Source organism: Parasteatoda tepidariorum, chromosome 5, assembly GCF_982258835.1.
Source record: "Parasteatoda tepidariorum strain Cologne lab strain chromosome 5, Ptep-v5.0, whole genome shotgun sequence".
Lineage (NCBI taxonomy): Eukaryota > Metazoa > Arthropoda > Arachnida > Araneae > Theridiidae > Parasteatoda > Parasteatoda tepidariorum.
The window spans coordinates 25207623-25232910 of record NC_141759.1 but is presented as its reverse complement, the minus strand read 5'-3'; the positions used below and the strand labels follow the sequence as shown (position 1 = coordinate 25232910).

At 31.7% G+C, this 25288-nt stretch overlaps 1 protein-coding gene across 1 annotated transcript; it reads right to left on the bottom strand.

Annotated features, from left to right (window-relative positions):
- Positions 1–20405: 20405 nt before the first annotated feature.
- On the bottom strand, positions 20406–22989 carry LOC147808707 (protein toll-like). Its single transcript, XM_087165226.1, has 2 exons — positions 22828–22989; positions 20406–20747 (listed from the first exon to the last, which is right to left on the bottom strand). The coding sequence occupies exons 1-2, from the start codon at positions 22872–22874 to the stop codon at positions 20453–20455; spliced, it is 342 nt and encodes a 113-aa protein (XP_087021352.1). The 5' UTR covers positions 22875–22989; the 3' UTR covers positions 20406–20452.
- Positions 22990–25288: the final 2299 nt, after the last annotated feature.

Genomic DNA, 25288 nt, shown 5'->3' with positions numbered 1-25288 from the left:
TTTTGCACCTTGCATACATCCTTTTTCGTGTCAACTACCAAAAAAACTTTCATCACAATTAAAATCACTAAAGTAACATTCATTTTAGAAATGATAGTAAATACTGAAAGTTTGTTCTTGCAAGAAAGCAGACATGCAGATAACAATCAAGTTCACTTATCTGAACTTTCAATTATTTTGTAAGAGTAGTAACTTGAAGTAAACTAATCCTAAAAACAACCATCCTACACCAAATCCATCCTACAACAACGAAAATCTATAAAATAGAAGATTTTATTTTGATTTTTTTATTCTGATAAAATGTGTTTCAGGAAAAGGGATTATCTTCAACGTATTAGTATTCTGTTAGAAGTAAGATGTTTGCGATAAACACGCTTTAAAAATATCAGTTTAAACACAAAGTTTGACACCAACGATCACTTTTGCAATTTGCATACATATTCCAGTTTTGCGAAAAAAAATTACGAAGTACAATTAAAATAGTTATGTAAGTTAACTATTTCATAATAAGGAATCCAACATTCCAAATTAATATAAGGTTTTAAACATTGGCTAATAATTTTTTATTACAGTACCTATATAACTCGATAATAGTATTCTATTATTCGTTCTAGTTTATTTATTAATTTTCGAGGAGAAGAAAGGGCCTGGTAGAAAATACTCTAAATAATAAATAATTATAATTATAATGAATTAAGTTTGAAGTTTTTGTCCCTAGTAATGAATACGATTTTTGCAATTTCTATAAACGGATTAAAATTGATGTATGTCGAGAGAACTATTTTTCAGTTATAAAGATTGAAAATCTACACATATATTTCTCTTACACGGCGACAGAAAAAGGCTCATTACAACTCCCCGAATGGCAACGCTAGAAAATCGACCAATGATTGCCGCTAAAAATGTCACATGCCAAATTTAGCTGAGATGGCTCAACATATAGCACTTTTAAAAACGGAAACTGAAATAACCAGAGAGAGCATAAGCTAGGCAGAAGTGAGTAGTCTTTGTCGATAGATCTCTATTTTAGTATTTTGTCGAAAGCTCTTTTTTTTCACGAATTTATATATTACGAATTTATTTGACGATTTTTGATTTATAACACGAATTTATTTGTTTTACTAGAATTCATTTGTTTATGCAGGTTCTTCCATTGCGATTAACTTATTTCAATTTTTAATAGACTTAATTATAGCCAAAATTTTAACCTTTTTAAAGAGATATCAGGTTTAGAAATTTTATCCTAAGATTTTATACTATAGCACATTTCTAATAGGTTTAACGAATTACATGTCATTTATTTGAATTCAAATTTATTTTAATGACTTAGTATTTACTAAAAAGATGTAATTTTTTTTTTAAAAAAAAAGTTGTTATATGGATTTGAATGATTGTTTTGAATTCTTAGAATTTTGTGTATTTGCAATGTACCTAAGGGGGAAAATATACTTGAGGGTGCCCCTTGGCGAAATTGGCGACTCGTGTTTGGCGCCATTCCTGTTTGCGCGGAACACCGTGGTAACAGGAATTGCTGCCAAAATATAATGATATTTCAATAAAACATAGGAAAATTTCAACAAAACATCGGCTAAAGCTTTTTAAAATTGCAATGAACCCGATATGAGCAAAATTAATAAACCGAATAAAATGCATTTTGAATCGAAGCAAAAAATAATGGAGTAAGCACAGAAAGAATAGGAAAAAACAACTCACTTCTTCGTTAAGCTTGAATATCCTCAGATTTAGGTGCACCGAATTCTCTAATAGCAGTTAGATACCGTCTAAATTTATCATGAATAGAATTTGTGTACATCCATCGCCGCATAAATTCGGCAAAATACGAATCGAAAATGGCGCCTGTGGTACCGGACTGGCGATGACATTTTTTTCTGAAGTGCCTTTTTATGACTGCCCACATACCTTCGATCTTACTGACCAGAAGCAAAAGTAACCTTACCAGTAGGTGTCCAAAGTAGAACTAACGGACCTCTGAAATTACAAATACCGTTGAACATTTAAAAATAGCTCTAAAATCTAAACCAGAGGTGGGGAACCTTTTTACCATTAGAGGCCACATTTAAATTAGGCAGCAATAAGAGAGGCCGCATAAGCTGATTGACCTAAGAATGTGACTTTTGTGAAATTATTATAGTTTTTCTACAGATTTAACAATTTATTGCATTATATAGAAAAAATAAAATATAATGCTACAAAATTTTAAATATAATATACAAATAAAATAATATAAAAATATTATAAAAAAATACAATAAAAAATATTTTTTTATTCACTAAGTTAGTGACTTATTTGGCTTTGTTTTTTGCTTGACAGTAATTGTATATTTGGATCAAGCTTCGTAACGCACGGCTTTAATTGATCCTCTAAATGTGCATCTGTAATTTGCGTTCTTAAATTTGTTTTTATTTTTGACATGAGAGAAAATGTTGTCTCGCAACAGTAGGTACTTCCGAAGCAGGAAAGTAAACGGCGAGCATGTTCTCGAAGGCATGGATATTCAACAGCATTTTTCCAGATTTCTATGGGATCTTTTTTAGCGTTAAAAAGGGATTTGATGATACTATCTTCCCCTAAATCAATTGACACCATTTGTAGTTCTACAGGAGCCTCGGATATATCCATTAAATGTGGTTCAAATGCCAGTTTCATAGCAGGAGTGTGCTCGTCAAAATCAGAAAGTCTTTTAGTATACTCTTCTATTAAACAATCCAAGACACCTACATATTCATCGAATATTTTATTTTCACAGTTCTGCTCATTTAACATTTTAGCTAGCTCCGGGAAGTGTTGTGCAGATATTTCCGATCGACAAAGCAATGTTTTGAAAAATGATAATTTTTTTCTAAACGCTTGGATCTTTTGCCACATTTCATAAATATACCTCGTTTCACCTTGCAGGCAAATATTTAAATTGTTTTGTTTTGTCATCATATCAGACAAAAATGCAAGGTTTCTGAGAAATGCTTCATCTGATAGATCACATTGTTTTCCTTGTTCTTGATAAAAGTTTAAAATTTGTCGTCGTAAAGACAAAACTTTTATCAAAACCTGACCTGTTGATAGCCAGCGAACCTTGCAGTAGTATGGTAGGTCAACACTATACGTTTCCTCATCTAAAGAGAGCATCTGCCGAAATTCACGATGACGCATTGCATTTACGCGAATATAGTTGACAATGGCAATGGTTCTATCCAGAGTGTCTTGCAAAATGGTAGATTTTGCGCAAAGAATTTGCTGATGCAAAATGCAGTGAAATGATATCAATTTTTTCAAGTTTAAGTTTTCCTTTCTTAACAAAGCAACGAATCCTTCTTTTTTGCCTCTCATGGAAGGTGCGCCATCGGTGCAGACACTGACTAAATTACTGACATTCAATTGTAATTTATTACATACTTCTTTGAAGTTTTCGAAAATATCGGCTCCGCGAGTTCTTCCAGTTAGTGTACCCAACGCAAGTAGTTCTTCGTAACATTGAAAATCTTTAGTTATAGCACGAATAAAGTATAAAACTTGTGCCGAATCTGTTTTATCAGTGCTTTCATCTAAAGCAATTGAAAAATAAACATCTTCATTTTGTATAATTGTATGAAGTTGCTCTGTTACATTTTGCGCTAATTCGTGCTGTCGATCTGTTACAGTTCTTCTTGAAAGAGGTAATTGTTTGTATTTGTCGACATTTCTTGGATCTAACATACTCACTGCTTCAACAATACATTCTTTTATTATTTCAATGTCACTAAATGGTTTGCCCCCTTTTCCAAGTATATGTGCCAAGTATACAGCAACTGCAGCGGAATTTTGATTTACAAAGACACTAAAAGATGCCTGCTGATGATGCTTCTCATTTTTCAACTTTTGAAGTGCAGCTTTTCGTGATTCACCTATTAAAGCGAAATATTTATGTTCTTTATGAGTCAAATAGTGTTTATTTGCATTTGCTTTTTTTAAAGTATTTAAAACTGTATTGCACAAGAAACACTTCATTTTATCTTTCTCAGCAGTAAAGAAAAAAATCTAACTCCCATTCTACATTAAATGTTCTGTTTTCATCACCTAATTTTCTTCTCTTACTATTTGACATGATGGATAGAAAAACGAATATCAAATAATATCTTTAACAACTGTTATAAGCCGTGTAACTGTTATAAGCACGCACTGTTAACTACAGTTTGCTGAAGATCGCAACAGGGAAGCGTTGAGAGATGCGAGTCAGAGAAGCCAAAGCAAGGTGTGACACTCAAATGGGAGATCTGAAACCAACAAATTTTGTAAATAGTATTTTGTAATTTTAATTTATTTTCAAATAAATATTACATAGAACATTATTCGTTTCTTTTAGATATGTAAATTACACAAACATTGTGGAATTTTCAGTAAAGGAATTTGTGGAATTTTCAGTCTTTGGCGGGATTTTTCGCGCAACTGTCATGGCGTTGATGTACAAGAGTTTTTGTTTGAAACGAACTCTACCATTTTGTACTAGGTGGCAAAGGGCCGCACAAGAACCTCGCGGAGGCCGCAGGTTCCCCACCTCTGATCTAAACCAATCAGAATCACGATTAGGTTTCAACATCGCCCAGCTTGGCGATCAACCACGATCACAACTTGGCGAGAATCAAGGAGTACCCTCAAATATAGTCTACCCTACCTAAGTTAGTAGCGAGCGAAGCGAGCTTGGTTTGCAAAGCAACCCATATAAGATTGTGTAGCAATTTTTGGGGATTGGGGAGCGTTAGCGAGCAGGGGGCGCAGCCCACTAGTACTGTTAATAATACAATAATAAGCTATCGATTACTTTAATTTAATTGTGACAAAAAATATTCAATATTTATACCTCACACGTTGAGCGCGGCGTCAGCTATCGGTGGCTAGCGCTGGACTTCATTTAGGCCGAGTTAGTCACCGGTGGCTGACATTGAAATTACATTTAGTCCGCATCAACCACCGGTGGCTGACACTGAAATTACATTTAGGCCGCGTCAACCACCGGTGGCTGACACTGAAATTACATTTAGGCTGCGCCTGCCACCTCTTGCTGAAACTGACCTTTCACGTAGGTCACTAAAAACAGCTGGCTGACAGCGTATAACATGATATAGAACTGTAAAATTTACACTCTTTTATGGAATTGCAGAAAATGTAGTCAAAATTTACTTAATTATTGTGATTCTTGGTTTAATAAATTCAATTTAATAGATTTTTATCGACGACTATTTTTAATTCGTAGGCTTATTTAATTCACCACTTTTGCCAGATATATCATCTTTACACATTCAGATTGGCACACTCATATTCAAAAATTCGCTCTCTCAAGATTCAAGACGTTGTGACCGAGCTCTGCGGCTATGTCTTTCCAGCGATGTGCACGTGAACGGAAGCGGCGGACTGAAAGGCCCGTGCAGCCTTCTCTAGACCAAAAAAAAAAAAAAAAAAAAAAAAAACATTCTTTTATTTTTTTCATTCTGAAAGTTGTATAACATTACATGAAAAGAAAAGTCGAAATTGTAAACTTGTGATTTCATTATAACATTTCTTCCCAAAAATGACTACAATGCTGATTTTTAAATATTATATAAATTTCCAGAATTTCATTAGTTGAATTACATAGTTCTCGCTTTCTTTCTATCTAATAAAATTAAAATAAAGAAATGTGGGTGCAACTACGAAAAAAGAGATAGCCGTTTAAAATTATTCATATACTCTAAATACATCATTTTTTTAAAAAAAGTTAGTGAAACTTTAAACTAGTTTTTTAATTGTAAGATTTGTCTCAAAAATATTTAAACAATTATTTTACTCCTTTTTCAACATGGACTTTTCAGAAAAAATGTAATAAAAATCAATGATATGAGGTCAACTGCCATTGGTCCATTTCGATGGAATGAGTCTATATTAATAAGAATTAAATACAATTAAAAAAAATTTATTGCTTCATAATAATACTAAATATATACTAAATTCAGTTATGAACTAATAATAGAAAAAATTTTTCTTTGGGAAATCATTCAGCCCATATTGTGAGATTTTCTGTCATTAAATTGTATTTAAAATATAACTTGACATATATAAAAGTATAACCAAAAATTCATCTTGATTAATTAACCATTAATTTTAATTTTTTAATAAATAAAACATAGTTCGTGCCTGAAAACAACAGCATTAAAAATGATCTTGAAGTTTAAGAAAAATTACAGGGTTGCCAACATTCTACGCTTTTTGGAATAATTTTTGTTTTAATGGCAGCGACGTTTATGTTTAAATGTATGATTTTTTGTTCTGTAAATTTAATTTAATGTTATCTTCTCACAACTAAATGTAAATATTTCTAAAGTTCACATAAAACGTGACTCTCTCGTGGTGAAGCATTTAAAATGTTGGTGAATTTACAAAAGTTTATGAGAGTTTTAGTTTTTAGTTACCAATCTATAAAATATTTGTAAAATACGTGATTGTGAATAGCCCTGAAACTATAGCCGGGGAGCATGCCTTCCCTTGTTCTCCACGTTATGCCCAAGATAATAAGGGTATTGTTGTCAATTTTTAGCAACAATGTAACCTCATTAAATTTTTTTAAAAAATCTTTTTAATAAAGTGTAACAATTAAAGTATTGATTGTTAGCAGTCTTTCTTTTCGATCCCTTACTTTTCCGACAAATCATTGCCATAAGTAATTTCCTATTTCAAACTGCAAAACCTCGCTTAAAAACATCCTAATCATGAAGAACTTCTTCAGAACTGTCTTTTCCAAATTGTAAGTAATATTTCATTTATTTCAAAAGCTGTTATTTTAAATTTTTTAATATTATTTCATGTTTAAACTTTGCTCCATTATGGCACTATTACATGTCTTAATAAAATGTTACCATTGATGTTCGATCGCAAAATCCTTTTTTGGGTGATATTTGAATAACATCTAGATTGCATCTGTTTATCAAAGTCAAAGTATGAAAAGCTATCTCATATGTAATTTATTAGAAGCAGGCATTTACATTAGGCTATTGGCAACGGTCTGGGAAACATTCCTGAGGATGATCAGGAGACATTGTCTTAATTTTGATCCTCTGTGAAAGGGCTTAGCTCCCACTGCTCGGTAGCCTGACAATCTTAGTTGCGAGCATTTAGAACAGTTAACAAAGACAGATACTTTCTACCCTCAATATCTTTGTAAGTTGATCAAAAGTATCACCTACCGGCTCATTGACCGTTGCTAGGGATACTTAACTTCAGTGATCTAATGGGAACCGTGTCTTATGGTCAGTCTACAGTAGGACTCGAATGAACTTAAATTGAGGAACTTAGTGTAAAAACACTTGAGGTTTTATTTTTAGAACAAAAAAATTTCAATGTTTATAAACATGTTGTTAAACATATCGGTCATAAAAATACAAAGGGATAAAACAGAATTTGTCACTTCTAGAAAATTTAGTAAGTAAAAAATTTTCGTAAAAGTTTTTGAATTCGAAAACCCTAAAACGTTTAAAATTTTAATTTCTACTTTCACTAGAACAAAACTTTTGAGTTGAAAACTTCAAGTTGTGGAATGGTTAAAAATATACACATAAAAGTATATTTGAGTACAAAGAATTTAAAAAGGTGAAACACGCTGAATTACATTTAACTGAAGAGTTATGTAAAATAATTATGTGCAACATTAATAGTTATGAACAACAGATATGCTGACAGATTGAATTACTTTTCAGATTCAAAAAGAAAATTACTTCCCTTAAGCCTATCCACATAGTGTTTGAAAATGAAAAATACTGTAATGAACATTATGAAACAATATCATCTTGCAATAGCATCAACATCAAACCAATACTAACACCATCCAGAGAAACCAAAGTGTCCACGCTTATCCAATCAGATGAAGATCCAATAAACATTGACTGGAATGACATCCGTGAAAGACTCTTCAAACTATGTCCAGCAATGAAAGTAAAAATATTAGAAGAGGAGAACCAACACCCATGGCAGGAAAATGATGAAATCCCAACTATAACATCAAACATCATCCCTTGCAGTGCCTCATTGACATCACTGATCCAATACTCGGAAGAGGAAAATACTGGTATTCTATATGATACATCAAACATCAGTCCCAGCAATTCTTCATTGACACCACCTATCCAGAATTCAGAGGAAAATGCTCGGATTTCATATGAAACATCAAACATCATCACTAGCAGTTCCTCTTTCCCACCATCGATCCAGAACTCAGAGGAAAATATCGGGATTCCATATGAAACGGCAAATATCAATTCCGGTAGTTCCATCTTGACACCATCTATCCAAAACACAGTAGAGGAAAATTCCGGGATTCAAACTAAAGCACCAAACTTCAGCAGTTCCCCCCATGTATCATCTGCCCAAGAATTAGGAGAGGAAAGTGCTGGGCCTCCAAGTGAGACAATCCCTGACAGTTCCAAATACCATGATCCCATTTACAGAGATTTTGGATCAACAGAAAATCTTGAATTTTACTTCGAAATAATAGCTAAAGCAAGACAGGCTGATAGAGAAATAGAAAAAAAGAAGAGAGAAAATCCATCCAGTCAGCAAGTTCCACCCGTCTTCACCGAAGTAGTCAGATCCGTGCAAAAAATAGAAGAAACAAAAAATAAGAAAAAATCTTTCAGAAATAAGTTGATTTCCTTAACAAGATGTTTTTCGTTCAAAAAGAAGCGCATGCACTGATTGCAAGAAGAATCTAAATTCATATTTTTCTGTTCCAATAATTATTATAAGTTTATGTTTTAAAACTATGTGCGCATAGGAACAAGGTTAGAACCAACCAGTCTGATGAAACCCGATTGGCTAAAAATGTGTTCCAGAAATGACGAATTTTGAGAGAGATTGCGAAAGAGTTTAAAGAAGAGAAAGTAAACATCGAGAGAGAGGAGGAAGATATAAGAACTTTGAAAAGAGATAAATTTAAAGAAGATGAAAACGTATGGAGCACATAAACATGCTTTGAAAAATAGATCTCCCGCCAAATGTGAATTGCGTTCAGTCATTTGATTTCTACATGCTGCAGGAAGCAACGCAGCTAAAATTCATAAACGAATGAGTAAAGCGTACAGAGAAGCGTTCGTGAGGGACAACAATGTGCGGAAATGGTGCAGGAACTTTGATGCTGGACGAACAAACGTTCATGATGTAGGCGGCCATGGAAGGAAGTCAGTGTCAACCGATGATCTTGTTCAGAGAGTGGATCAAGCGATTCGCGGAAATCGTCAGTTCACAATTTCTGGGTAGAGTGAATTGATACCAAAAATTTCCTCGGTAAGCTCTATACCATTGTGAGTGAAAGACTCGAGTACCGCAAACTCTGCGCGAGATGGGTTCCCAAGATGTTGTCTGGTCATCACAAAAGTTAACGAATGGGCGCAGCATTAACCTTCCTCCAGCGCTACCATCACGACGGAGATGAGTTTTTGGACAAATTTGTCACAGGAGATGAGGCATGGGTTCATTACGAAACTGAAGAAACACTGGCTAGGAGGACAAACTTTCGCCACAGACCACGAGCTGCAAACCAGCGTATAGAATTGGCAGAAAACACAGGCGGCTGCATTCTATGATGAAGGTATTGGAAAATTGATACCACGCTACGACAAATGTATGAAACGGATAAATATCATGTCACGTTGTTCCATGTAAAATTTTCTTGATTCTGACTGTGATTTTTTCTACACGAGCAATCGGACCTTGAAAAAAAATAGCCCTCGTATTACCTAAATTTCTTAATGTATCAGGTAGTGTTATACCTGAATTTTAAATATATAGCACAATTTCATTGGACCAACATACTTAGGTATATCTTTACCTATGTCTTAAGGTATTTAGTTACCTTGTAATAGCAAATTTTAATTCGAATTGAAAGCTCTTTTTTATCAAGCTGGCTGTAATACAGGAGCAAATACGAGGGCCGTTTATTTTCAAGGTTCGATTGGTCGCGTAGAGAAGATCACTGTCAGAATCAAGAAAATTTTACATGGAACAATGTGATACAACATTAAGGTACTTTACGGCATAATCGCCTTTCCGATTCATACATTTGTCGTGGCGTGGTATCAATTTTTCAATGCCTTCATCATAGAATGCAGCCGCCTGTGTTTTCAGTCAATTCTATACGCTGGTTTGCAGCTCGTTGTCTGTGGAGAAAGTTTGTCCTCCTAGCCAGTGTTTCTTCAGTTTCGTAATGAGCCCATGCCTCATCTCCTGTGACAGATTTGCCCCAAAACTCACCTCCGTCGTGATGGTAGAGCTGGAGGAAGGTTAATGCGGCGCCCATTCGTTAACTTATGTGATGACCAGACAACATCTTGGGAACCCATCTCGCGCAGAGTTTGCGGTACTCGAGTCTTTCACTCACAATGGTATAGAGCTTACCGAGGAAATTTTAGGAATCAATTCACTCTACCCAGAAATTGTGAACTGACGATTTCCGCAAATCGCTTGATCCACTCTCTGAACAAGATCATCGGTTGACACTGACTTCCTTCCATGGCCGCCTGCATCATGAACATTTGTTCGTCCAGCATCAAAGTTCCTGCACCATTTCCGCACATTGTTGTCACTCATGAACGCTTCTCTGTACGCTTTACTCATTCGTTTATGAGTTTTATCTGCGTTGCTTCCTGCAGCATGTAGAAATCGAATGATTGAACGCAATTCACATTTGGCGGGAGATCTATTTTTCAAAGCAAGTAGATAGTTAACCAATTAGAGCAGATGGCCAACAACGGAGCAGATAGCCAAAAATCAACTTTAATAGAGATATTGAAACATCAGGAACAGATATTGAACCATCAACAGCAAGTAGCCAACCACCAGGAAGAGAGAATAAGAAGTAGGAGAGATTGTAGATGATGTAAAAGATACCGAATGAATTAAGGTTTGGTCGCTACGGCGAGGAAAATGAAAACGAGTGGTACTTAAAAGAAGAGAGATGTTCTGTGCACACCTAACCTATCAAAAAAATCGTAAAATGGAAAAACAGCGGAAAAAAAATTTAAAAATATAACTGTCCTTTGTGTTGAGAATAATTTTGTGTCTCGGAAGAAAAAAAACAAATAAGAGTTAAAAGGAAAGAAAAAAAAAGCAAGAAAATCCCCCCGAAAAATAAGAAACTCAATAGAAAAAGGAAAAAAATAACAACTTAAAATTATATCTCAGATCAATTTATATTACTTCATATGCTATTTCAAATTACTTCATACATTTATGTTAAAAGAAATTTCATTTTAATTATTTAATTTAATATTTTTGGCCAAAATAAACACCTTCAAAATTATCTTGCGACTAATTTTAAATAATTATTGTTTCAATCATTGACTTACTCACCATATTTAGATTTTATTTCAGAAACAAGAGAATTCATTAATTGTTCGGTTGACCAAGTCGTTCGATATATGATGAGAATAGTGCAGATTTCACCAACCTGCAGTAGATTACGTAACTACACGAGGTACTTCAATTAGTTCTGGTATTATTAAAAACCTCAATTATTCTTTAGGCTTTATTAACTTTTTTTAAAATATTTTTCTCATAAAGTACCCAAATAGCGCCAGAGACAAAATTTTTTATTATACATAAAAACATAATATAAATACAGAAAAAAATGAAGAAAAAGGGAAAACTGGCCAATTTATTTTTTCATTATTCTTGCTTTATAATGCTCATATAAATTCAACTTAGGGAATATAATAGACATAATATTAATATTTAGATATTTTATGGCAAATATAAAAACTTACTCGACAAAAAGTGGTCGAAAACTGCGATTAATTATTTTTATTGTAGCTGTAAAATAAAAACTAGTAGTTAAATCCACTAGTTCATTGTCTATTCCCTAGACATACATATTGAAAACATTCCTGCAAAATTTCAAGAATATAAACTAAAATATATTTAAATATTGCATTTAGAATGAAGGAGAATAACCGAAGGAAAATTATGAGAAAAAGGCAAATTAAAAAAGACATATTCCCAATTTAATAATTACGGATGGTTTTTTAAATCATCAATAACTTCTGCTTTATTTGACGTAGAAACAAAAATCGATAGGTTTTAGAATGGGAAAGGTCCACTGTTTTATTTTATGTATAAAAAAGAGAAAAAAATATATTTCGGTCAAAACTGGCTTTAAAAAGGTAGCCGGATACTTAAAAAAATATCTTTCCTTGTGTTAACAGAGGAAATGTATCAACATTTTAATAAATTGGAATAAAAAGAATTTTGTTCTTCGCAAATCCATATTATTCAATTTTATTTTATAACTGTCGTTGAACAGCAGATCCAAGTTTTTGGGTTTGCTACCACTGATGTTCAACTCCGCTGCTTAGTAACTTTGAAACTAATGCAGAAGACAGGGATTTGGATTAGACTTTTTAATAATAATAACCCGCATTTGCATTACATGAAGAGGAAAACCACGAAAAATTTCCACGGATAGCCTGAAAGCAAGGAAACTTTAACCAATGATCCGTCTACTATGGAGGATACTTTTCGCCAGCACTATGGGCGGGTGCGAGCTGGGAGCAGATTTCGCATCAACCAGTCATTGCTGAGATTCGAACCAGAATCACCTCGTTCAGAGGCGAGCTCTCTATTTCCTGAGCCATCACGTCTCAACTGCAGCAATTATCTTAAATATTGAAAAATTACCGACTTGGATATTCTTGCTCCCATCGTTGTATACCTAAGTTGCGAAAGTACAGTTAAGGTTACGCCAAGGTAAAGAATACATAATATGAGTATATATAGTACAATGTAACTCGCATTACATGTTATTTGACCAGCGGTCACTAGCATATATGGCAGTACTTTTACTTTCGTTACTTGTACCGCCGGTACAAGTAAAAAGTTCGTACTTTTGCTTGTACTTCGTTAATTTTTAAATTTACTACTTTTACTTGTACTTTCGTTACTTTTTTAGGGAAGAAGTACAAGTATTTGTCGAATGAATTCGTTACTTTTTTCTAAAACTCGGTAAGCTTTCCAAAAAAAATTAAATTAAAAAAAAAATGCTAATGTTTTTTTATTTTATAAAATTAATGTGCAATATAGTAAATGCATTCACAGTTAACTTTGTGTTTAAATACCTTGACCTTTTATAATTGTCATTCCTGAAAGAGAAAAGACAACGTAACAGAAAAAAATCCCAGGGATTTCAAATTTTCTAAAGCTGAAAACATCATGCCAATCACCAGCGACAGAAGAATTTATGGCATACATGAGCTCAAATGTCGAAACGGAAAGCATATCAATTTTGAATCAAATCCAGTCATAAAAACATTATATGTGAAATATAATACTGCAGTACCTTTTAGTGCTCCAGTGGAACGCTTATTCAGCATGGCTAAGCACGTTCTGAGAAATTCTCGCAGCAGACTCAGTGACACCACTTTTGAAATGCAATTATTTTGCAAAATGAATAAAAATATTAATCAGCAAGTTATTTTAATTCATTTTCGAGTTTTATGCTTTTATTCAATGCATTTTAAATAAAAAATGTTGGATTTTGTTATTACGTTTTTCAATTTTCTTTTTGAACTCACTAATAATGCATTTTTGTCTTAATACATTTTTTACTAAATATATTTTTACCTAGTACATTTTTTACTAAATACATTTTTACCTAGTACATTTTTAACTAAATACATTTTTACCTGGTACATTTTTTACTAAATACATTTTTACCTAGTACATTTTTACTAAAATTATGTTTATGCCCTAGCTTGTCAAACAACGCCCAGTCAAATCTCTAAGAACTTCAGAACTATTTATGCTATTGAAAACTATTATAATTACTATTTTAACTCTTGAAAAATCGAAGTAATTAATTTAGCCGCTGATACTAAAATTCATTTACAAAATTTAATTATTCCGTTATGCAGAAATGTTCAGAAAATGATTTTCTCGCATGACTTCAGCATTAGCCATTGTTACAAATAAAATTGTAGACTGTTCTGTTTCAACTTGTACTGCACATTCAATTATTTTTTACTAGCTCAAAAATCACAAAGCTATCTGAAATCCCGTGTTTGCTTTGTTTATGTTTGTGCTTTTAAAAAGCGTTTCTATAGAGTAAAACAATTTTAAATCAATGGTAATTTAAATAAATAAAAATAATAAACTAAAAATTAAAATCAATAGATAAAATTTCATTTTCGTGCAAATTCATAAAAAGTTTGATATTAAAATTATATTTGATTTTAAAATTACATTATACGATCATATTTTAAAATTATATTATAATATTCTTCCGAATTTAAAAATAAATTAATGTCCATAACTTTCAAAATTAAAAAAAAAAAAATAACAATTTTGGAAAAAACATTAAAGAACATAAGAATATTATTCAATAAAATTTTAGGTTACTTTGAATTTTCGATTTCCTAGAAATGTACTTTTAAATCGTTACTTTTTTGTTAAGTACTTGTACTTTTTACTCGTTACTTTTTAAACTAAGAACTTTTAATTTTTTACTCGTTACTTTTTTTAAAAATACTTGTACTTTTACTCGTTACTTTTTAAAAGTAACGTTGCCATATATGGTTGTAACCTTAGTTAATTTACTGCCGGAAGTGGTTTTAATGTCTTGATTTTGCGAATGGCAACTGGAATTCTATGAAATTTTGTGTTAGAAAGAAGTAGTTAAGTCAGTGATCTAGTGTGGTCAAAGGCGTTGTCTTTTAGTTATTTCAGATATCTTGTTTAAAAAAATGTATTTCTAAATAAATGTAGCTTCTGATATTTTTTTGACACTATGCAATGGACAAGCACATGAGAAACTGATTTTAATTTCAAATCACGAACTAAGTAAACTTCTAATTGTATATAAGTTATAACCACATTGTATATAAGTTATAACCACATTGTATATAAGTTATAACCACATTGTATATAAGTTATAACCACATTGTATATAAGTTATAACCACATTGTATGTAAGTTATAACCACATTGTATATAAGTTATAACCACATTGCAAATCAGTCTATAAATTTTTTTCACTTACTGAAACTTGCATTTATCTCTTTTCATGTCAACTACCAAAAAAAAAAATGCAAAACATTATAATTAAAACCACTAAAGTAACATTCATTTTAGAAATTAGAGAGTGAAAGCTAGTATTTGGAATAAAGTCGGCAAGCAGATAAGTCTCACGTTCAATTATCGGAAAGTTTGATTATTCTGAATAAATAGTGACTTATTGTGAATTAATTAAAAAAAAAACAACCATCTTACACCATACCAATCCAAAAATAGTCATTCTGATAAAATTTCTTTCAGAAAAGGAGTTAATCTTCAACGTATAAGAAATCTGTTAAGAGGAAGCTATTTATGATAAACATATGCTTTAAGAATTTCAATTTGAAAACAAATGTTGATACCAACGATCTCTTTGCGATCTGCATACATATTCCAGTTTGGCAGAAAAAAATAGAAAATACTATTTCAATAGTTATGAATGTTATGAATTTTTTTCATGATTAATGAAAGATTCCAGATTAGTATAAGGTTTTAAATATTGGTTAACAGCTTTTTATTGCAATACATATATATTTCAATAATCTAGTTCTACTTTATTTATTTTTTTAGGTAGAGAATTAAGGGCCTATTAGAATATACTCTACATAATAAATAATTATCACAACAATGATAAAAAAATGGTAGGCTTAAAATATTTGTTTCAAGTAAAGAACAAGAAAGAAGACGAATTTTCATTTTTGTAATACCTTCTTAATAAATGAATGAAAATTGATACATATGGAGTCAACTATTTTTCAGGTACAAAGTTTTAAAAGTATACTTTAAATAACTCGAACTAAAGTAACTCGATTATTTTAATTTAAATGTGGCAAAAATATTCATTCCTTCTACTTAAGCATCTATTTCAATCTCAAATTTTCTTAATAATGACATGTTCATAGCAACCCCACACCTATGTGTTCATACTTGTCACGTGGAATCATTAGATTGTTAATATTTATTGTAGGTAAATTAAAAGGTTGGTTGACTATTAAAGTTGCAATATTAAAGTAAATTTTAAGAAATTACTTCTCCACCTGAAAAACTTTATTTTTTAATTTACTCAAGTGCTTCAAGTGTTTTATCATGTAACTACATATGAAAATGGTTCGTCAGACTCTCCGAATATACAGAGAAACTTCGAATGATGCATAGCAAAGATATTCTATTTGTCTACACTAACCCCATGTTCATCGAAGTTCCTCACTCCTAAACATAAAAATCAGATGAGGTTGTTGTCACTCTATACGATCTTCCTCTTCAGCCGTTATCTTTTCAGAGCATCAATTTAAAGTTAAATCTGAAATTTCAAGGGAGTGGAAGACCCCTCCTTGCCACCACTGGTATGCGGGGAAGGAGCTGAGCCCTTCATTTGTTCTCAAGTGTAACAAAGCCTCATGAACGGCATGTTTAAGATTGGCAAGTGGACACACAGTCTCTCGTTCTTTGAGGGGGATTTTTGCTGTCTGTTCCAAATGCCAAGATCAACAAACCGCTGCAGAAAACATTCTTTACTGCTTGGTCTTTCCAGGGAGGATTTTAACGCTTCTCCCTTTCTCATTGTTGATTTCCTGAGAGTTAACGGTCTTATTGTTTTTGTCTGACTTCGCCAGTCAGTCGAAGAGTAAGCTACAACAACAATAAGTATTTTATATTTTATAAATCATGCATGTACTTTTATTATAAGCTTCGTGCAAAATTGTGTCCAGACAACAGTTTCAATTTAAATAGTGCGCATAAAATTTTAAAACATTAATGGGAATAAGCGTTATGCTTCATTACTAAAAAACACTTTTTGTCGATAAACACTTCACAAATTTGAATTATTATAAAAATTTGAAAGGAATTTAACAAAACAAAATTACAGGAAGTTGTCAAGACCATGCAAATTGATTAGGTTAGAATTTTATCTCAAAAGATTTGGTAAAAAAATATGTGAAACAAAATCTTTGCAATCATTTTGAGATCTTTCAATTGAATACTTTTTAACTAAGATGTAACATTCGTTTGTTGTCAAGAAACAAAATTGATTGTAGAAATCGTGGAGGTTGGTGAGCTAAGCCTACGAAGGGGAAGGGGGAAGGCCCATTAGTAAATACAAACATATTGGGCACTTACTTGCTTTAAATTGAAATACCATTAAAACTTCATTTTTTACATGTTACAATGAGAGTTTGAAACATTTTTAACTAATTTTTTCTTCTTCTTCTAGGAAGTGAAGCATGGAACTTTTAAAGTCCAATTATGGGAAATAAAAATTGCGTATAATATTAAGGCCTTTCATAAGCTATTTTTTCAAAAATAGCAAGACTGGTCACTTAACTATTTATATCATGAAGTTTATCATTGAGAAACGAGACATTCATGGCCACCCTATTCAATTAATGATATAAATATCAATATTTTTTACGGCAAATAATCCAATAGCTATATTTGAAAATTAAAGTTATGTTTTGAACAATATGTTAAACTAATTTATTTATTACCGTTGTTAAACTGACTGTTGATCTAATTAACGGACGATAGACTCCTAATAATCAACTTCGTTGTCCATTTTTGTACCCAATTCATAAGACAAGGGAATTTCTTTGTCATACATAGGGATAAACTCACCTTTTTGGAAGATTTTTTAATGAAATGATTACATTCATATTAAATGAAGAGTATCCACATAATTTTAGTATATACTACGTCAAAATAAGCAAATTAATTTTATTACTAATTTATTACATCTAAATGTTACATATTGTATTCGTGGACGTTTTTCTACAGTCCTTTGATCAAGATGACATACAATATATCATGTTGAAAATTTGTTCTTATTTTTATTCTTCTCTCTCATTTTTATATTAAATGAGTATCATTTTCGTAATAGAATAAAATAAATAAAATAAGTATCTCTAATATAGTTAATGAATATAAATTAAAACTATAAATACATTAATAATTCATAACTCTGTCGGGAAAGTCACTCGAAATGTATTAAGTGTAGCTTAATTTCTTCTTTCTGTATGTCACCATGCTTTCGAGAAGTTAAATAAAAAAATATAGTTTTACAGTTCCTAGGACTTTTATTTTGGTTGTAGAAAATAATAATAAAACTTCATAAAGGATTATTTATTCATGCATATTTTTCTTTCTAGATTTTTTATATGTACTCAGAACTCTTGTATTAACGGAACATCATCAGAGCTATTATCTTGCAGTTCGTAATCATCAGGGCGTTTTTCAGGCATTTCGTATCGCAGCATATCCCAGAATAGCTTATCTCCGAACTTGAGACACCTTGAGGATTCCATCACTGTCTTCAGACTCGGATCCATCTCTTTCATGGGTGGAAGAGGTCCAAACTTCACAAGGATGATCCGATGTATCATATTTTCCAATGAATTCGCTAGGGCCAGTCTATATATCTCCATGCAGAACTCGTTTTCCAAGTAGTTTCTGTTTTCAGGTAGTGAACAGAAAATTCACATGATATAGTCGTTCATGAACAAATAAAATTCAGATATGTTTGGTTCTAATCGGCGCAGAATTAAGAAAAGTTATAAAACATATATTTATATTATATTTAACAATGAGTAAGTTACGAAGCCATGGCTTCTCTTTTGACATAAGAAGCATTGATTCAAAAAAGGACAAAAAGTAAAAGTAAAAAATTTTTTTAAAATTCAATCTCAAAGAAATAATAAAACTCTAGAATTTTTTTTTAAATGTGTGCTATATTTTAATTAAATGAAGTATAGTTTTTATGTTTGAACTCTTTAATGTGTAAAAATGTAAAGTTTGTGCCCAAAATGTTTGGTTTAGTAACATCGAATAGATTATTGAAATTATTTAGAAAAGTACACATATAGTTGCCAAAAATATTGATTGCTTAAACATTATTTTCTAATAGAAAAAAACGTGTGCCGCTACCAAAAGAAAGATGATACCACCACCGATTTGAATTTATGAGACCGTCAACATTTTACCACCCCCTCCAGAGGCATATCTTGGAGAAACAGTTCCATTGACAAAATCGCGTATCGTCGCACTTATAGACGTATTTTCTATAGACGCACAATAAAAAGATTATCTAAGGAATTATAGAGTCAAAAATTGTATTACATATAATCAAAGATTTGCAGAAAAACTATTCTAATTTTAGTAATCTTGCATTTATGGGTGAATTCGGAACATTAAGTAATTATAAAATATTTATGTTATTCACTATTATATCAGATGAAAAGAAGTAGTGACAACTTAACTGGTTTAATGAAACAAAGTCAGATTTTAAAGCTTTTCAAACATGATATAATTAGAGACATAATGATCAGAGTTCTTTTTTTTTATTTACATATTTTTTTAAAATAATTATCACTCATTCTTAGAATTTTTTTCTTCTTTTTTTTAATGGCGGGCACTTGGGGGTTGTCGCATTGGCCACAGAAATGCCAGAACTGCTACTCTATTCTCGTTACTCAGTGGGCACCTGTGGCGAAGCCACGACGGTGGAGCAGCGTCGCCCACGTCACACAACCACAAACCCGTTTATAAGGCGGGTCATATTCACACAATCACACACAAAGGAGAAAGGACATAGAACGCAGGGAGAAAGAAACATCCCTGCCCTGAGCAGGATTCGAACCCGTGACCAGCCGCTCCGCAGTCAGGCACGCTAACCACTCAGCCACCAGGTCGGCCATTCTTTCAAATTAAATTATAGGAAGCTGCTATTAGAAAAGTAATCTCTTTTTTTTTGCTGAAGGCCAAATATTGAAAATTTAAGAAGTTTCTGATCATACGTATTATGATCCAATCTAATTAAATTCTTCCTTAATATTATAAATTAATTAAAGAGCCCAATGCAAATTGTTACAGCTGATTATGACAATTGTTACGAAAAAAAAATTCTCCGGCGAGAAACATTCAGCAAATTTTTATAATTTTTCAAAAATTTAAAAAGAGTTTTAAAAAAAAATTACTGGAAAATGTCATAGTAACTATGGAAATTGAAATAGGCTAGAATTTTATCTCAAGAAGTTTTGAGAACAAAATTTGTAAAACCAAATATTTATAACGATTTAGAGATCTGAATACTTTTTAACTTATATTTAATAATTTGTTTATGGACCGTGTAAGGCTATGCACAGATGGCTCTAGAGGTTAAAATTCGTAGTAGGTCTTCCGGGTAATTACTTCCGATTGATTTTAATCCTTACGCTTGAAAAAGCTTGCCACACATCGATGTATTTACCATTTATCACGTTTTTTCAATTTAATTTTAAAAGAAGCAAATCGTAAATGAATCCGGAAGAAGAATGAATCAAATCTTCTGGATGGACATTTATTTTGGTAGTAGGAGATCAAAATTAAAATACATGTACACTTTATTTCTAGATATAATATGTACTCAGAACTCTTGTATTAAAGGAACATCATCAGAGCTATCTTCTTGCAGTTCGTAATCAATGCCAGTATCAGGACGTTTTTCAGACATTTCGTATCGCAGCATATCCCAGAATAACTTATCTCCGAACTTGAGACATCTCGACGATTCCATCACTGTCTTCAGACTCTGATCCATCTCTTTCAGGGGTGGAAGGGGTCCAAACTTCACAAGGATGATTCGATGCGATTTCTCCTCTAATGAATTCGCAAATGCCATTCTAAATATCCCCATGCAAAACTCGTTTTCCAAGTAGTTCCTGTTTTCAGGTAGTGTACAGAAAATTCACATGATATAGTCGTTTATGAACAAATAAAATCCAAATTTCTTTGTTTCATTAGAACATAAAATTAGCAAAAATAATATTTTGGTTCATTAATGGTTCATTCATTAATAATAATTTGATTCATTAATAATAATTTGTTTCATTAGAACATAAAATCAGCATAAAATTAATAAAATTATAAAGGTATTAAGCAGTGAATTAGTTACGAAGCCATGGTTCTTTTTCGGGATAAAAAAGCATTGTCCTACATAAATTTATGAGTTTTACTTAAAATACCTAAGTACCTTTAGTTTCATCCCTCCTCGAATTGAAAGAATTTCTTAAAAAAAATAAGATACAAATAGTTATAACTAAAATATAAATAGTTATACTAAAAAAGATAATATTATTTTCATTTTAACAAAAATAAAAATGTCAGCCTTGTAATACTGCCTGATTCACAACCTATTAATACTCAGTCTCAATAAGAGGCTTTGATACTATAAACATATAGGTGAAAGAGTTGATAGAATTACTTCTTTCAACTACTCTACATTCAAGCTTAACGAAAAGGTCTAGCGTCTTTGTATATTAACGGTTCCATTTTTTCAAAAAAGTAAAAGGGGTAGCACTACTACTTTTCAGAAATTATTTCGCAATAATAGGAGAGCTCTATCACAGTATTGTCCGCAAAAGTACACGTCTCTTTTTACAGTGATGAAAAAGATTCTTTTATAAAAGAAATTGTTGTGGACATTTACCGTTGTATAAATCAGATATACCGTTTAGTTCTGTGAAAATTCGTTACAAGTTGGAATCTGTATATTTTTATTCTCATGAATTTGTATAAATCTGGAACATTACCATCGAGTTAAGGAAAAAATGTCAAACTAATTTCATTAATAAAAGAACCTTTCGTTTTACTCTTAACGGAGGCGTTAAAATACGGAATTAAAAAACGAAAAACCCGGAATAATTTTTGATCTAATGTTCGGATCTTCACGTTCTAGTACTCAATCTTAATCCTTTGAGAGGGTGACATCAAATTTGCTTATTAATAAGTACAGACGGTATTTTAAGTTACGAAATCAGAAACAAAAACATACTTTCTCTGAGTTAACATACCTTCTTATCGACTAATTCGGATTTCTGACAATAGTAGCCGTAATCAGGAAAGTATAGTTCCAATAGTTAGGTCAAGAGCTCGAAGGAGTTTTTGCTAAGCTTCTTGAAATACTGACAAAATAAATCAATTTTTAGGTCAGGCATATCAGTAATCCTTTGAAACTTCCTGGACTTGGTAATTCACTTCAGAATAATGCTTTTGTTGCGTAGAAAGTTTTTTTCAGTTAGCAGTTTGTGACATTACACCAGGAAGCTTATGCTTATGACCTTAGTGGTCTTATCATGAAGGTATATAATAATATTTTGAATTTTAGTTGCAGGTGTTCTTGATTGAGAAGATTCTGTAATTTAATTACTGCAGCATTTGCTTGTTCCTAAATGTATAGATTAGATGTACCGTTTAGTTTTGTCAGTTCCTAGAGCTACGATTTTCAATGTGTATGCACATGCTCTTTAGTGCCATATATTCCATGTATCTTTAAACTAGAACATTACCATTGTATTAAAAGGTAAATATCCTACCACTTTCCCTTATAAAAGAACCTTTTCCATAACTGAGAAAAAAGCGTGTACTTTCGCTGACAGAACTTTCTGATTGACCAAATATTAATCTCCCTCCCTCTCAAATTAGCTGCTACATTTAGGCTGCAAATTTTCTCTTAAATTATTGATATTTTTCAAACATGTGTGCCATTAATAACTTCCGATGCAGTTAAGTAGATCGATACCAGTAAAATTATACTACTAATAAATTCACAGATCATGATATTTGCATTTCATTAAATATAGTTAAGGAAATAAAACCGAAAGAAACTGGTACACTTAGTAAGTAAAATGACTGTTCATTTACCATTCACCACTTGTTACGCTAATCTCGACATTCTTCGCATAAAATTAGGCTAAAATACATAGTTAAGGCAATAAAATAGATTGAGGTTGCTACACTTACTTAGTGAGCAAAACGACTGTGCGTTTGCAATCCCCTATTCGTCTCATCAGATTGCTTATTTCGAAATTTCCTGTTTTGATATCTCTCTGGGCAATAAACAATTTATAGAACGGATGCTTCAGTTCCAACACTAAAGGAAAATACAAATGAAACAATGATAAAATTCTACAATTGATGACTACTTTCTAGCTTAGAAATTATATTTCATTCTCTTGGGCTAGTTTTAACCCCTTGGGGACGGGTGATTCAGAAAAGCATTCGTACAAAATCAGAATCAAGTTGCAATTAAATAAAAAACGGTAACTTAAATGTAGTCGTTACTAATTTGACAGACTTACTTTGATTTTATTTTAATTATTGTTAGTTTAATCATATATATAATCAATCTTAATTCAAAGTATAACTAAATAGTTTTATTTTGAACAAAGTAATGGTGAATTAAATAAATCAAAAAATTATAACTCCGCCTACAAATAAACTGCTAAAGAAATACTTTGATTACCAGTTTTATCTTCTTACCCTGATTGATACGGTTTTTGGCTGTCACGTATTTGTGACAGTCGGGGCGAAAGGGTTAAAGCAAAAGAGAAAAATAAAAATGAAGACTAAAACGAAATCCCAACGAAGCCTACTAAGCTATTAGTTGGCAGTTATGAAAAGCTAACCAAGTCTAAACTTTTCTGAAAGTATGCGTATTATGAGTACTCATTTATTAGAGTACTTACTCAGTTATTATGAGTGTTCATAACTGCCGATATTTGGCCCATATGTAAAACATTTTTGAAAATGGTATATTGAAGCTAGAATAACGTTTCCTATCTGTCATCTTTTATTCGCTCCGAAGACAATTTTTCTCAAATATCAACGAAGTGACAATTGAATTACAATCAAGGAGAAAAAAGTTTTCATTTAGCCAGAACGTGAACACATCGTCTTACAGTTAACATGTCTGTCCATGTACTATGTTTAATTTTAATGTCACGACGGTAAATGTCATATTAAATAAAAATTTAAAGCTAAAAATGAATCATTTTGGTACTGGTCATTCATAAAAGCAGTCATACAAAATCAGGATTGAAAAAATAATAATCGTTAGTTTAAATGAGGGCATGCCTAATTTGGCAGAATTATATAAACATAAGAAAGCTTTTTGTAAAAAAATAACTTGTTTATTAGTTATTCAGAAGAGACACCATTTCTTTTTTGTTGTTATAATTACTGGATTATATCGAATTTGCCACACTATTAATTACTACATTGTATATAACTACATATCATAATTTAACGTTCATCTGTCATCAAGATTTTATTTTACTTTATTTGCTTTCTCACCTCCACATCTGATTAATTTTAGCTGATTAAAGGTAGTAAGACTTTTAGAGTAAGTATAATTACGCTTACACTTTATAAGTGCCGTAACGAGCTAACTGCAATTAAATATCATTTTACATCATACTTTGAATTTTCGCGATACATAGTGATGGAAAAATTACTGAAAATTAAAAAGATTAAACTAAAAAGAATTTAAATTTCATTACCAATAGAATTTTTTTTACAAATCAGAGCAAGTTTACATCTCTGGATCTATCAAGAATTGAGAAGGGTTGCATATAAGCCCGGAAGCGGCCAAGTTTTCTTATTCAGTTAAATTCAGAAATCGCCACACTTAATACACGCCTCCTATAACTGAAAGCCTCCACACGGTTTTTTGTAGGTAGTCCGATCAGACCACTATTTGGGTAAACCAATTAGTTAAAGAACCATTTAATATAAAATCTATTAAAAATTAGAAAGTGGTTGCAAATATATGTCCAAATTTTTTTTAAATTTATGAATATAATTGTTTTGCCTTATTCACTTGTCAACCACTACAGATTCAATTCTCAAATATATATGATGAATTTCTCTCAAGTACTTTTAAAATAGAACTTGGGTTTATGCGCACAAGTGGTTCGCTTTTTAAATAATTTGCGCAGACTACTTATAAGAAACCGTGTGAAGGCTTTCTAATGTAGGAGATGATGACCTATGTGTCATGTCAGTTAAATGTGTCATGTAAAGACTTGTATTTGCATATTGGTTAACTATGTACATCTAAGTGAATTATTTTACTGCCTAACTATTATGAATTGCTTTCCTTAAAGAAAATGTTAAACAAAAATAAATATTTTAAATTATGTAGACATTTTAAAACTTGCCTGGTAGAAAGTGTTTTCGAACCTCTGAGACGTCTACATCGGACAAAGAAATATAAGCATCGAATAGTTTTCCAACATCTCTTTCGCTTCTTTTTTTCAAACATCTCAATCCTCTTGAATAGAGCCACACTCTTAAATGATATCGATATCGGAAACACAACAAAATGGAGGTCACTGTCATTATTAAAATCACTGGAATGATTGAAGGGGAAGGTCGATAAAAGTGGTAAGTAAATTTCTTTTTTTTAAAAAAAAGAAGAAAA